General features: G+C 47.6%; 1 protein-coding gene across 1 annotated transcript; it reads right to left on the minus strand.

The window, feature by feature from the left end:
• Positions 1-3,711: 3,711 nt before the first annotated feature.
• On the minus strand, positions 3,712-7,103 carry LOC134341746 (probable G-protein coupled receptor 139). The gene is made up of 2 exons (XM_063039655.1): positions 6,989-7,103; positions 3,712-4,619 (listed from the first exon to the last, which is right to left on the minus strand). The coding sequence occupies exons 1-2, from the start codon at positions 7,101-7,103 to the stop codon at positions 3,712-3,714; spliced, it is 1,023 nt and encodes a 340-aa protein (XP_062895725.1).
• Positions 7,104-16,134: the final 9,031 nt, after the last annotated feature.

The following is a 16,134-nucleotide window of genomic DNA, read 5'->3' on the forward strand; positions in this document are numbered from 1 at the left end:
CTGCTGAATTAGTATTCGCGAAATTGACACTACCTAGAGGTCCGGTCTTATCCCCATCAAAGACCGTTTGAAAACGTCCATAATTATAACCCTTAAAACTTTTTCACTGAAACTCCAATCATCTCGCTAAGCTCCTTTCCCAATTAAAAGTTAAATACGCCCCCTCCCTGTGGACTGTCAACATGCAGTTTCAGAAAACTTCTCTCAACATATCTAACAAATAATGCCCCATCCGAGTCTGATACTGTTACTCTGTCCCTGTTATTCTACAAAGATTTATCAGCCATTACAGCTACTCTATTGTTTTAACTCAGCCCATAACCTGCCAACACATATGTTGTTTTCTCTTAGTGGCTATTGTGAGGCCTACCAGTATGATACCATCAGAGTGATTGCATCTTTCTTATTGTCGAGCTCTTCCTACATAGTCTTACAAGATGAGTCTGTGAGATGACATTGCCCCTGAGTTTCTGCCTGATCAGCTGTGTAACTGCACAACTTCTTTTACATTCAGCTGGAATGTCTGTATCATCTGAAATCTGTAATGTTTAGCTGCCAATCCCGCCCTTCTCTCAAACAGATCTCTGTTATGGCTGAATCACTGTGTCACAAACTAATCCAGACCTTACGTAAGCCTATACGGAAATAACTTCACTTTAGCCTCTCGATGCCACAGTGCTCATTAATGTGGCCCCATGTGGATATCCTGTGACCGTTCCTCATCCTACTTGTTGACCCTGTAGCTCTGATTCCAACTCCGTACTTCCTCTGCCCCATGTTAAAACTCTGCCAGTGTAACTCGTGCAAACGTCCCTCTGAGAATATTAGTTCCGCTCCAGTACGCGTGTCGCCCATCCTCTTTATGCCAGTCCCAAATGTCCTGGAAGAGAGCCCGATGATCCGTATACGTTGATGCCCTCCCTCCTGCACCAGATCATTAGCCTCACGATTAACTGTACTAACTTACAATTTCTAAAATAGCAAGTATGTGAAACCGGAAGTAATCCTGAGATTCCCACCCAGCGTGACTATTTCGTAAGCCATTGGCCTTCGTAAGCACCCAAATGACTTGCTTGGAAATTATGGGTGGGGATGTGTGTATATGGACCTACATAGCATTACCCCACTGTTCCAACACACGGCGATAAATTCTGCCATTGGTACTCTGTAATCTAGATTGATTTCTCATTCTGTATCAGCTCACACATTTCCCGGTGAAACTCCATCTGCTAATTCTCAGCGCAGTCCTGCACCTGCCGATGTTCCATTGCAACCTATGAACACATTCTGGGCCATCCTCAGCAACACCAGCCCCCGTGTCATTTATTTCTTTAGAGATGAAGCGAGGAACAATGAGCCGCAGAACCCAGAACACTCAATTTAACCCGAGTCTAATAGCAGGACAATGTATGATGACCTATAACTCTGGTGATTTTGCGCTTCGGAGAAAACCTCGCACATATCAAGGGGAGAGTGAACAAACACCTTACTGAGGAAGCCAGAATAAAACTCCGATTTCCATTGCCCCGAGGCGGAATAGCGCCACTCTAGCCACTACACTCCGTGGCTGCCAAACCAAGAACACACCAGCCCACCTTTCCACTTCCCATTGCAAATCATTTACAAAGAAACAGAAAAAAAGGGCAGGGTACCAGAACAGATATCTTGGAAATGTACCATCAACTGACAGTTACCCACACACTGGGCAAGATAATTCCATATTCAGAAAGCTAGGTTTCCATCGATCCAGTTCCTCCTGATTTTCTGAGTGAGAGTATTATGGGAACTCTTGTCAAAGTCTCACACAATTTCATTTACAGTCAGCCAAGTTGCCTCGAGCTCATAGCTCTTGACTTACTGTTATTGAATTCCAGTCGAACGCCTACTCAATTCTGTATGCATAGCATCCAGAGTTCTCCCCTAATGAATTTAATTTGTCGTTCCCATTGACACCTCCTACTCCATTTACTATATGCATCTGCGACTACTCATCCATCCCATCTCGAAGAATCCTCTCCAATAGTCCAACCTCAATTCATGCAAGACTCACTGTTTCACTGTTGACAGGGTTAACGGGCTGTTATCTATTACCTTTCCTGATCAAACTTATATATAGTGTTCATGTTTTGAACTTGAACAGCCCGGTCTGGATGAACTTGAATGAGCTCCAGTGACCATCTGGTGAAGAACAGTCCCTGATTGAAGGGCTTGGAGAACATTCCTCAAACCAGGTTCATCTCGAGTGAATAGATTCTCAATACAAAATTGCTACTTACCTCCTCATATTTCTACATAATATGATTTGATTATGAAGACACCCAGTTCTCTTTTATTGTCATTTAGTAATTCATGCATTAAGAAATGATACAATATTTGCTCCGGTGTGATATCACAAAACACAGGACAGACCAAGACTAAAAAAAATTAACAAAACCACATAATTATAACCTGATGAAGAACAGTCCATGGCTCAGTAAAAAGTTGACAGTCTCTCAAATGTACAACATCTCACGCAGACGGGAGAAGGAAGAAAAACTCTCCCTGCCATGCCCGACCACGGTCCAACTCTGAGTCGTCCGAAAGCTTCGAGCCTCCGATTAGCTCTCCGGCACCGAGTACGGAGCACCATCTCTATCCGAAAGATTCGACCTCAATCTCTGTCGCCAACAGCAGGCAAAGCCGGGGATTTTGAGGCCATCCCTCTGGAAGATTCTTGATCGCGCAGTAACAACAGCAGTGAACCTGCGTTTCAGAAATTTCCCCAGATGTCTCTCTGTGCTTTCACGTCTAGCTCCATCAATTAATAATGCCTTTCGTGTTTGTTTGGGGAGAAACCCCAAATTCCCGCTTGTGTGACATTAAAATTAACTGAACCGTTGTTCCGCTGGTTTCCATGTGGCTCTTTGTCAGTTTGAAATCTGTCAGATTGTCCATTTCATCCATTGCCCGCTTGTTCTTTGTCCAGGCTCGAGTCCATGCTGAATCTCTCTCTCTCTCTCTCTCTCTCCCCCCCCCTCTCTCTCTCTCCCTCTCTCTGTCTCTCTCTGTCTCTCTCTCTCTCTGTCTCTCTGTCTCTCTCTCTCTCTCTCTCTCTCTCTCTCTCTCTCTCTCTCTCTCTCTCTCTCTCTCTCTCTCAAATAAAGACAATGGTATTGTGTCTTCATTTCTAAAACAGATTAAATTATGTTCCTAGAACATAGTTCAAGGTGTCAGAGAGAAGGTCAAACTATATGTAAAGAAACACGAGCAAAAGGAAGCAGAAGTGTTTGATGCAGAAGAAAATGTTCTCCAACATCAGGCAGTTTTGTCAGAACCGGGAAGCTGGGGCAGCAAATTCGCCTTAATCTTCAATTTAATCAGGCGGCAGGTGAGGTGTAAATGGGATTTCTACGGGAGATGATGGGTGTGATGCTGCGGTATCAGCTGTAAAAAGCTGTGAGAAAGCTGTTTGTCACGCTAAGGAAACACAGACATGATGATGGAGCAACTCAGCAGACCAGGCAGCAAAAGCGGATGAGAGCAAACATTGGAAGTTTCGGGCCGCCAGTCTTCAACAGGGCTCTGTGTGTGTTGTTTTGTATTTCTAGTATCGGTATATGTTCTGTTATTACTTTTGTAACTCTGTTCATCATATTGTTTCCATTTACCCACCACTGAGGGTACAAAATAGGGAGCATGAGATATCAGCTGAACCGCAATTCTTTGCAGTATTTATTTCTGAAGTTTCATAAGTTTCAAAATCCGATTCAATGGATATTTCAACGCATTCTTGAGTTCCTCTCGGAATTTGCTCTGAGTCAGGGCGTAAATACACGTGTTGGTGCAGGAACTCAGAACTTGCAGCATTCCCGCTGTCTCTGCTGTGATGTAACGGGGATCCGTGACAGAATAAACAAAACTCTTTGAAATCCGTTGGTAGATATAAAATACCACCTGTGTTACCCACAACAATATGAAACTAGCGGTTATGCTGAAAAGCAAAACGATGGATTTATGTCGGTTCTCCATCTCCCGGTCCTTGTCATTCTCTCCACTCTTTTGTCCCCGGAGCCCCCTGCGGGCTCGACTGGCTGCCAGAATCCTCCTGACAGTCTGAATATTGAACAGCAAAATCAGAAAGAAAGCGACACAGGGGGTTAAAATACGGTGAAACATCTGAAATGCCGCCCATGATAGAGAGATTTTGTAGCTCGATGAGAGAACACAAAACCAAGGAACACCATCAATTATTTCTCTACGCTCATATGCAAAGTACCAGGGGACAGTCTCCAAACAGGCCAGCGCACTCACTGTCCCCATAATCACAGCCGCCGTTCTCTCGGTGCAATATTTTGTTTTCAGCTTCTGACAGCAAATCGCTACAAATCGATCGGCGGTGAAAGCGACAGTCAGCCAGACGGAGGTCGCAGTGCTCGCAAATATCAACCATTGACGGAGTCTGCACACGGGAGTGATGAACAAGAATGATCGGGGAAAATAAATCTCAGCAGTCCACTTCAGCAGCGGATCCGGGATAACGACCAGGAGATCGGCCGCTGCCATTCCCACCAGATAATGAGTGACACATTTGGAGAGACCGCACTTTCCCCGGGATAGGATCACAATCGCCACCAAGTTCGCTGGAAGAGAAACAGGAAAGAGCAAGTCGAGTAAATGCTGAGCAAAGTTATTGCCGCAGTTTGAGGGGATCCCGTAATATTTAAATTTTATTGTTTAATTTGTCGTTGTAATGGTCAACAGAGTGTGCAGAACTGGTGGAAGCAGAAAAGGAATTTAAACAGTAAAACCAAGTTAATATTAACTGAATACGGACACCTTACAGATGAAGATATTTGAAGTGGGAGCCGAAAGGTTAAACGTGGCATTTACGACCTGAGAGTCAACACTGGACGGAACATATTCTACCGGCGAGTTCATTTCCGTCCGGCGCCCTTCCCATCTCGTTTTGATGAAATGAATACATCCCGATTCTTCCATTGGACAATAATTACCTTCCATGGCGATCCCTGTCAGCGACAGAACAGTCGAAGGACGGGATAAAAATAGTAACTGCTGGAAACACTCATGCCGACAAAATAGATTATGTGGGAAAACAGTTAAACTGTCTCCTGGCAGAACTCTTCTCAGAGAGGCCAGTAACAGGAGTCTTAACTGCTTTATTTTTTTCCATACAAGCTGCTTGGAGCTTAGTGTCTCCAGTATTCCCCGTGTCTGTTTCCAATTCCAGCATTTGCCACCTCAGTAAATTTGCAAGAGAGCATTGACTGATTCCAACAGACAGAGCGCAGTCTGACACAACCTCACAGACAGACACCAAACCTCCCACTGAGACAATCACAGGGAAGCAGGGACGGGGAATTCAACATCCAGTAGCAAGCCCAATACCGCAGGCAGCTAAATTTCTGCAGCGGATTGTTTTTAGATCCAGAACCAAGAATCCACAGTCCCGGTGTTTCCATTCCATTTCTGAAATGCAGGATACTTGGACTGGACATGTGACAGTAGAACCAGCGACAGAAACAATCACAACATTGGAGTTAAACTCCAGTTCCCACCATCGGCTGCTGACACTGTGGCTTACCCGGAATTCCGAAGGCTGAAATAAAGGGAGAGTAAACTTCTATAATCTGCGCAATGACTGGGTACACCATTTCAGTGAGAATCTGTCACTTCGATTACTCCTGAATTCATAGCTCCAGCTGACACTCTGAGCTGATGCATTCCAAGCAACCCTGATTTATACAGGATATCAGCCTCCAGAGACTTTCTTACTTAGAGTTACCTGAACAAACGCTTTAATTCAATACCACTGTCTCTAATGTTAGTATGAATCCATTGAAGACAAATACATTGAAATCCTTGGGCATTCCCTCAGCAGGGACTCATTTGATGGAAATAATGCCGAAACTTTAATTACAAAGACTACGTTTTGTCGCAGAGCAGCCACACTTACACATTTCACATTTTTATGGCTAATTATTCATCTGTAAATGGACGTTAACTGGCACCGATCGACCCCCATTTTCTGTCCACGCCGTATCCCATTTTCTACTGTCTTGAGTCCTTCAGCTCCCTCCTGAACACACGCACACGCACACAGGTACACACACACGCATACACACACACACACACACACACACACACACACACACACAAACTACTAATCATGGACACTCTCAGAGCTAAAGTCAGGGACGACATATTAGTGGGTTCACTTACTAATCCATTTGAGTGGACCTCAAGAATGCGAAGGGTCCAATCAAACTGATGAGATTGTACGACTTCGACCTGGGGTTGGGTAATTGGCCTTTCTGTGTGTGAGCATTTCAGCAGCAGTGGCCACAAGTCCATCAATTTTCGGATAGCTAGAGGTTTGATCCCTGTGGCAGAGTTTTAAATTGGAGTAGGGAAAATTATGATGGCATTAGGCAGGAACTAAAAAGAGTTAATTGGAATTTTTTTTCTGGCATGTCTACATCAGAAATGTGGAGAGTGGTTAATGATCATTCTACAAAGTACAGATAGGCATGTTGCTGTTAGAAGGGCGGGTGGGGGGACAGAGATGGAAATATAAATGATCCTTAGATGTGCAGAGAAGTGATGAATTCAGTCAAGAAAAAAAAAGGTATGTCACACTTCGGAAGCTAGGATCAAACGAGCACGAAGATTATAAGGAAGCCACAAAGAATTTACGAAGGGAATTATGAATGCCAAAATAGGCTGCGAAAATCTCGTGATATTCTATACATACTTCAAGAGCAAGAGTATAACTATAGTGTGGTTATAGAATAAAGGGGAGAGCATTTTCTTGGATGTGAATAATATGAATGAAGTACTCAATAAGTCAATTGCTTGAGTAGTTGAAAATTTAATGTTCATTGTAAAAATTGTAAACTAAATTTTCTATATTTTTCTGGGTTTCTTTTCGCTGTTTCTGTTCTTGAGTAATGATTCACACATGCTATCATCTGTTCATGTGGCACCTTACCACTAACCAGTGAACGCTTAATTGTCTCTGGCAGTGCCCCAACACTCTTCTCTGTTGTCTTGCACAGCAACCTGGGATACATCTCGTCAAGCCCCGAGGATTTACCCACCTTCATGCATGCTAAGATCAGTCATATCTTCTCCGGTAAATTTGATATGTTCAAACTGAGAAGAAACAGAGGGAATGATACCAAACATGCAGAATTCTGAGAGGAGTAAATGAGATTGAGACAGAGGGATAGTTCCATTGGAAAATAAGCTGATTACTTGAAGACATAACATCAAGATTCAGGATGAGTGATTTACGGCGGCGATGATGGGAATCTGCCTCTCCCAGGTAGTAATGAATCTGCGAATAATTATTTTCAAGGAAATTGCCGTAAAATTTGATGAAGGAAAGGCAATTGATGTTGTCGACATGAGCATTATCAAGTCAGTTGACAAATCCCAAGGAGAGGTTGATCAAAAACGTTGAGTCATTTGGCATTCAAGATGGGGTACTAAATTGAAATAGACACTGGCTCTACTGGATAAGCCGCAGACTGGCAGTAGAAGTTTTGCTTATCTGACTGGAGGCCTGTGCCTAGTGGTGTGATGCAGGAATGGATAATGAGTCTGTTGTTCTTTGTCATCTGTACCAATGATCTGGATGATAATATGCGGTAAATTCGATTAACATAGTTGCAGATGAGACCAAGATGGGCAGCAAGAATTGTTATCAAAGCTTGCAATGGGATATGGACCAGCTGCAAATATGCAGGTGGTATTTAATGCAGAAATGTGTGAGGTGTTTGGATAAACAACATGAGTAGATCTTTAGCGTGCACGTTAGGGCACTGAAAGGTGTGGAATAACAGATGGATTTGGGAATACGGATCCAAAATGCCATCAGAGGAAGAGGGGGTTTTAAAGATAGTTTTTGCACTAAAGCTTTGATCAATCAAATTACTGAGTGAGGGGCATGGAGAGTTTGTTTTTCTTTGAAATTTTATGGGACGTTGGTGAGGTTTAATTTACGGTATGTTGACTACTTACATTCAACTATCTGCAGGAAAGATATCAATAAGATAAAAAGGGTGCAGAGAGGGTTTACAAGGACGATGCCAAGACTTGAAGACCTGATTTACAGGGGAAATTAAAAGTGTTGTGACTTTGTTCCCTGGAGCACAGGAGAACAGGAGAAGATTTGATGGAGCTACACAAAATTATGAGTGGTGTACGTAGGGTATATGCCAGGAGGCATCTCCATTGAGGTTGGGTGAGTCTGGAACTAGAGTTTGAGAGAGAAAGGTGAAATATATAAAGAGAACATGAGGAGGATCTTCCTTAATCCGAGGGTGGCGAGATTGTAGAACAAAGCTACCAAAGGAAGCGGTGAATGCAGGTATGATTGCAACATTTCAGAGATTGTTGGATCGGCTCCAGTTGATAGGAATTGAGAGTTTAATAGTTTGACAGGGTATAGGTGGGATAAAGTGCATGTTTATATGCAGTAGTGTTTTATGAGTCTGTAACACCTAAGGCATTTGCACAGAAATTTCCATGAGCAAAGCATTAATGCAGAAAAATAGCATTAGTATTGATAGGCCTGATGGTGGGCACACACATATGATCGGCCGGTGGTCCTATTTCCATGCTGTAAAATTCTTCATCCCTCCCACTGACCAAACTTTCACACATATCTCCAATATTATCCACAATTTTTCACCAAAAATGGTGCTTCATTATTTTACAGATAACACCCTTATTCAAAAGAAATTCATTACAATGTTTTTGAATGTTTCAGGTCAGTCCGGCCTGAAGCTCTGTGTTCCAGGTTCCCAGAGCAGAGTCAGAGGTTTATGCAGCAAAGAAACAGGGACTGAAGCCCATCGTATATATGCTGACCATCGAGAATCTGTCTCTTCTAATTCAGCATTTGGTCTGTTACCTACTATTTTCATGATTCAAGTGTTCAAGGAAACGGTCCTTAAATACCAGCCAGCACAATCCCCTCAGGCTGTGTGTTCCAGATTGTTACTTTCAGAAGAATTAATTCCTCCGGTCCCCACTAAAGCTCACACTCCTCTACTTGTGCCCAGCAACAAAACGCAGGCATCCCATTGGATGCCTTCATTCTATCTACTTGTTTCTGCGTCTTCAGGGATCTCTGTGCCTGTTCGTCACTGCTGGAATTTCTGGAAGCATTGCAGAAGGAACAGAACATAAAGAAGATGTACTATAAAGGAAGGATGTGGCAAAGTAAAAGAGGGGTAATATAAAAAGCACAAAAGTAATTGGGAGAGAAAAGAACGGGAAGCTTTTAAAAAACGACAGAGACAAACATAAGAAGTTCTAAGCAACACACATAAAAGTTGCTGGTGAACTCAGCAGGCCAGGCAGCATCTATAGGAAGAGATACAGTCGACATTCAATCACTTCCTACCACTGTTTTAGCCGCTCTTGCTCAATCCCTTCCGACCTATGTTCGTGACACTTCTCACTCTTTGAAATTTTTCAACGACTTTAAGCTCCTTGGCCATCACCGCTCTATTTTCACGATGGATGTCCAGTCCCTATATACTTGCATCCCCCACCAGGAAAGTCTCAAAGCTCTCCGCTTCTTTTTTTGATTCTAGACCTAACCAGTTCCACTCTACCACCACTCTGCTCCGTCTAGCAGAATTTGACCTTTCTTAATAATTTCTCTTTTGGCTCCAGTCACTTCCTCCACACTAATGGTGTAGCCATGGGCATCCGTATGGGTCCCAGATATGCCTGCCTTTTTGTTGGCTTTGTGGAACAATCCATTTTCCAAACCTATACTGGTATCTGTCCCCCACTTTTCCTTCGCTACATCGACGACTGCACTGGCGCTGCTTCCTGCACGCATGCTGAGCTCGTTGACTTCATTAACTTTGCCTCCAACTTACACCCTACCCTCTAGTTTACCTGGTCCATTTCCGACACCTCCCCCCACCCCCCCCCCCCACCACTTCCAAGGTCTTTCTGTCTCTATCTCTGGAGACAGCATATCTACTGATGTCTACTATAAGCCTACTGACTCTCACAGCTATCTGGACTATTCCTTTTCTCACCCTGTCTCTTGCAAAAATGCCATCCCCTTCTCGCAATTCCTCCGTCTACGCTGCATCTGCTCTCAGGATGAGGCTTTTTATTCCAGGACAAAGGAGATGTCCTCCTTTTTTTAAAGACAGCGGCTTCCCTTCCTCAACCATCAACTCTGCTCTCAAACGCATCTCTCCCATTTCACGCACATTCGCTCTCACGCCATCCTCCAGGCTCCGGGACCACCTTATAATTCTCCGTAACTTCCGCCACCTCCAACGGGATCACACTACTAAGCACATCTTCCCATCCCCCCCCCCCCCCCCCCCCCGCTTTCCGCAGGGATCGTTCCCTACGCGACTCCCTTGTCCATTCGTCCCCCCCGCCCCCCATCCATCCCCACCGATCTCCCTCCAGGCACTTATCCTTGTAAGTGGAACAAGTACTACGCATGCCCTTACACTTCCTCCCTCGCTACCATTCAGGGCCCCAGACAGTCCTTTCAAGTGAGGCGACACTTTACCGGTGAATCGGCTTGGGTGATATACTGCGTCCGGTGCTCGCGATGCGGCCTTCTATATATTGGCGAGACCCGACGCAGACTGGGAGACCGTTTCGCTGAACACCTACGCTCTGTCCGCCTGAGAAAGCAGGATCTCCCAGTGCTCACACATTTTAATTCCACGTCCCATTCCTATTTGAATATGTCTATCCACGGCCTGTTCTTTTGTAAAAATAAAGCCACACTCAGGTTGGAGGAACAACACCTTATATTCATTGGGTGTATTTAAGGCAAAGATTGATAGGTATCTGAGTAACCAGGGCATCAAAGGTTATGGTGAGAATGCGGGGGAGTGGGACTAAATGGGAGAATGGATCAGCTCATGATAAAATGGCGCAGAAGACTCAATGGACCGAATGGCCGACTTCTGCTCCTTTGTCTTATGGTCTTATGGTCTTATATTCCGTCTGGGTAGCCTCCAGCCTTATGGCATGAACATTAACTTCTGTAACTTCCGTTAATGCCCCACCTCACCCTCGTACCCCATCTGTTATTGCCCATCCTCTGGACTTACTCACTCCCCCTTTCTTTCGCCCTAGGCCACCCGTCCCATGATCCTCTCATATCCCTTTTGCCAATCAACTGCCCAGTTCTTGGCTCCATCCCTCCCCCTCCTGTCTTCTCCTATAATTTTGGATCTCCCCTTCCCCGTCCCACTTTCAAATCTCTCACTAGCTGTTCTGTCAGTTAGTCCTGACGAAGGGTCTTCGCCCAAAACGTCGAATGTACCTCTTCCTCTAGATGCTGACTTGCCTGCTGCGTTCACCAGCAACTTTTATCTCATGGTTATGTTTGGTTGTTCCCCTTTAACGTTCCTTGCTCTCTGATTATTCCCTAATTACAGACATTAGATTTCCAATTTCTGCTAGCTTACTCAATTATGGTACACCTGGTTTTCATCAAAGACTGTGAAACAAGTATGATGGCCTCACTATACAGCTTCGCTAGTTCGTTGGTCGACTCTTGTGAGAGTAAACCTCGTTTCCTATTCCTGAGAACTGTTAGTTATAGCTTCGCATCGTCTCCTGGATATTGACTCCCCGTTCGCGGAGAGAATACGCCTAAGGACTCTGCCTCAGCATCTGTGCCCTGCACTTGGGTTCGTCCCCAGCCACGTCCTTGCAACAGAACGAACTGGCCAACATGAACACAGCGGACACGAATTCCCTGCAACAAGCTCTCGCCTGCCAGGGATCCCTATTGGGCTTGCACGACCAGCTGCTCTGGGAAGTCATGGAAAAACTCCGAAGCCTGTCAGTAAACGTAAGAGAGGTCAGTGAACAGGTCGACCGAGTAACCACCCATCTTACCCCGCCGACCCCGGGAACTCCGTCTGACCAGCCCAGACTGTCTGTGGTGGCGACGCCCGAGGCGTCAACAACACGACAGCTAAAGGAGCCGCGCGTCCCTGAAACAGAACCCTACGCCGGAGATCTGGGGAAGTGCCGGGATTTTCTGCTACGATGTTCCCTAGTGTTCGAGCAGCAGCCATCCACGTACGCCACAGACAGATCTAAAATAGCTTACATTATGGGGTTATTACGAGGAAATGCCTTGGCATGGGCCACCGCGATCTGGGATAATCACCCAGAGGCCTGTTCTTCCTTTCCCACCTTAATCTCAGAAATAAGGAAGGTTTTTGACCATCCCGTCTGCGGTAAAGATGCCGCTAAGCGGCTACTCACCCTCCATCAAGGCTCACGTAGTGTTGCAGAATACTCCGTGGAGTTCCGGGCGCTAGCGGCCGACTCAAGCTGGAATGATGAGGCTTTCTAGGAGGTATTCCGGCAAGGCCTCTGTGACAGGGCAAAGGACGAGTTGTCAGCTAGTGATGACACTAACAACCTGGATTCATTGATCCCTCTGTCCACCAGGCTGGACAACCGACTCCGAGAACGACAGAGAGAGAGAACCTGTCGTCCTTTGGCCACACCACGGCATGCTTCACCATCTACTCCTAGCCCTAACCGCTCTCCTCCTCCCACTCCTAGAATAGCATCCGGCCCGGCCGTTTCCACCACCCCGGGAGAGGAACCAATGCAGCTGGGACGGAGCCGTCTTTCTCCCTCCAAGCGGCTCCGGAGATTAAGAGCAGGGGATTGTTTCTATTGCGGTCAGTCTGGCCACTTTCGTGCCACCTGTTCCCTTCGGCCAAGAGGGAGGGCTCATCAGTAGAAAGGGGGACCCTGGTGAGTCAGACCACATTCCCTTCTGTCCCCCAATCCCGGATGCAAGTCCAAGGCACTGCAAGCTACAACCAACAGTCCCTGACCTTGTCTGCCTTGATAGACTCCTGTGCGGAGGGGAAACTGTTGGATGAACATATAGCAACCCAGGCCGGAATTCCTCGAGAGCCGTTGACTACCCTTCTGGAAGCCCGGGCACTGGACGGAAGACTTCTGGGCCGAATCACTCACTGTACCCCACCACTGTCTTTGATTATCTCGGGGAACCATCGGGAACAGGTACAATTTAACTTGATCTCCTCCCCTCAAGCCCCGATAGTTCTGAGGTACCCATGGTTGAGCCGCCACAACCGTAGCATTGATTGATCCACCGGGAGGATAGCCAGCTGGAGTCCGTTTTGTCACGCCACCTGTCTTCAGTCGGCCCTTTCCCCTGTGTAAACCACCTCGAGCTCACCTGCAGTTGAACCCCCTGACCTGTCCAGGATTCCAGCGGAGTACCATGACTTGGGACACGTGTTCAGTAAGCAGCGCGCCCTTTCCCCGCCTCCGCACCTACCATACGACTGTGCGCTCGACCTTCTCCCCGGAGCTCCTCTGCCCACCAGTCTCTTGTATAACTTGTCCCGGCCAGAGAGGGAAGCAATGGAGGGTTACATCAGTGAATCTCTCGCGGCGGGCATCATCCGAGCCAAATCCTCCCCAGTGGGCGCAGGGTTCTTCTTTGTAGGGAAGAAGGATGGTTCTCTCCGTCCCTGCATCGACTACCGAGGCCTAAATCATATAACCATAACGAACAAGTACCCACTGTCTCTGATAAGTTCTGCGTTCGAAACTCTTCACGGAGCCACCATCTTCTCGAAGCTGGACCTACGAAGCGCCCACCATCTGGTCCGAATAAGGGAGGGGAACGAGTGGAAGACAGCATTCAATACCCCTTTAGGCCACCTCGAGTACTTGGTCATGCCTTTTGGCCTCACCAATGCCCCTGCAGTCTTCCAAGCCTTGATTAACGATGTGCTAAGAGACTTTATTAACCGCTTTGTGTTTGTCTATCTGGATGACATCCTAATCTTTTCCAGCAGTACCCAGCAACATGTTCTTCATGTCCGCCAAGTCCTGCAGAAACTGGAGGAGAATAAGTTATTCGTAAAGGCAGAGAAGTGGGAATCCACGTCCCCTCGGTCAGCTTCCTCGGTTATATCATCGAGTGCGGACAGGTGAGAGCTGATCCCGAGAAGATCCGGGCTGTGACGGAGTGGCCCAAACCCACGGACCGCAAGCAACTCCAACGGTTCCTGAGGTTTGCGAACTTCTGTCGCCGGTTCATCAGAAACTACAGTCAGGTGGCGGCTCCTCTGACCCGACTTACCTCAGCTACCACACCTATCCTTTGGAACTCCGAGGCGGACTCTGCATTCGCGGAACTAAAGAGGCGTTTCACGTCTGCTCCTATTCTGATTCAACCGGACCCCTCCTGTCAATTCATTGTGGAGTTTGACGCCTCCGACTCCGGGGTGGGAGCGGTACTGTCCCAATGTTCGGGCCCGGATCAGAAACTACATCCCTGTGCTTTCTTCTCTCGCCGACTGTCTCCCGCTAAACGAAATTACGACGTAGGGAACCAGGAGCTGCTGGCGGTCAAGCTGGCGTTGGAAGAATGGAGACACTGGTTGGAGGGGGCGGAACCGCCATTCATCGTGTGAACAGACCATAAGAGACCGCCAAACGCCTGAATTCTCCCCAGGCCCGTTGGGGATTATCGTTGGGCCGGTTCAGGTTTACCCTCACGTACCGTTCAGGATCCAAGAACGGGAAGCCGGACGCGCTGTCCCACCAGCATGACTCTAAGGATGACACCTCCAGTCCCGAGAGTATCCTCCCACCTTCCTGCATGGTTGCCACCCTCAGTTGGGAGATCGAGGCTAAAGTAAAGGAAGCCCAACTGGACGACCCCGACCCGGGCAATGGACCCCGCGTTCGCCTGTACGTGCCTGCCTCCGTCAGGTCCCAGGTTCTCCAATGGGGGCACACATCCCGGTTCGCTTGCCACCCCGGGAGTGATCGGACCCTGGCTCTCCTGAGGAAGCACTTTTGGTGGCGGTCCACGGAGGGGGACACCCCTTCTTATGTCTCAGCTTGTTCCATCTGTGCCCGGGGAAAAGTCTCTCATTGACCACCTACGGGGATACTTCGTCCTCTACCTGTCCGTGGTCGCACCTGGTCAAACATCGCCTTAGACTTCGTCACCGGTCTTCCCCCTTCCGCGTGGAAACAACACAGTCCTCACCGTGGTAGACGGATTCTCTAAGGCGGTGCATTTTGTAGCCCTCCCGAAACACCCTTCCGCGCAGGAGACCGCAGACCTTCTCGTCACCCACGTTTTCCGACGTCACGGAATCCCTTCGGATATTGTCTCCGACCCGGGACCTCAATTCATTTCACAAGTTTATAGATCTTTTTGTCAAGCCCTTGGTGCCTCAGTTAGCCTATCGTCTGGCTATCACCCACTGACCAACGGGCGAGCGGAGCGGGTCAACCAGGAGTTGGAGGCGGCGTTACGTTGTATAACAGCCAACAACCCGTCTACCTGGAGCAACTATCTCGCATGGGTAGAATACGCCCACAACTCTCTGGTTAGCACCGCGACCGGAAAATCTCCTTTTGAATCCTCTCTTGGTTATCAACCCCCGCTGTTTCCCGCCCAGGAAGAGGAGATTGCGTTGCCGTCAGTCCAGACCCATATACACAGGTGTCAGACAATCTGGGAAGACACACGCACCGCCCTGCTTCGTTCAGCCAATCGTAACCGGAAGATGGCCGACCGCCATCGTACCCCTGCTCCTGAGTATCGACTTGGCAGATGGTGTGGCTCTCATCTAGAGACATTCCTCTCAGGAACCAGCCCAAGAAGCTCGCCCCACGCTTCCTGGGACCTTTCGAGATTTAGAGCATTATCAACCCTACGGCAGTCCGGCTCAAACTACCAACGTCCATGCGGATCCATCCTACATTTCACCCCTCCCAGTTAAAACCAGTTTCTGTCCGTCCCTTGTGCCCTCGGACCGAACCCCCTACACCCTCCCCACCCTCCCCCCCCCGCCCCCATCGGATCATCGACGACCATCCGGCGTACACTGTCCGGCGGTTATTGGACGTGCGCCGTCGGGGCAGGGGTCGCCAGTACCTTGTTGACTGGGAGGGGTACGGCCAGGTGGAACGTTCCTGGGTTCCCCGCTCCTACATTCTGGACCCTTCTGTCATCCGGGATTTCCACCGGGACCATCCAGACAAGCCTGGGAGATCGCCAGGAGGTTCTCGTTTAGAGGGGGTCGGGGGGTACTGTCATGA

Source organism: Mobula hypostoma, unplaced genomic scaffold (genome assembly GCF_963921235.1).
Source record: "Mobula hypostoma unplaced genomic scaffold, sMobHyp1.1 scaffold_116, whole genome shotgun sequence".
Classification (NCBI taxonomy): domain Eukaryota; kingdom Metazoa; phylum Chordata; class Chondrichthyes; order Myliobatiformes; family Myliobatidae; genus Mobula; species Mobula hypostoma.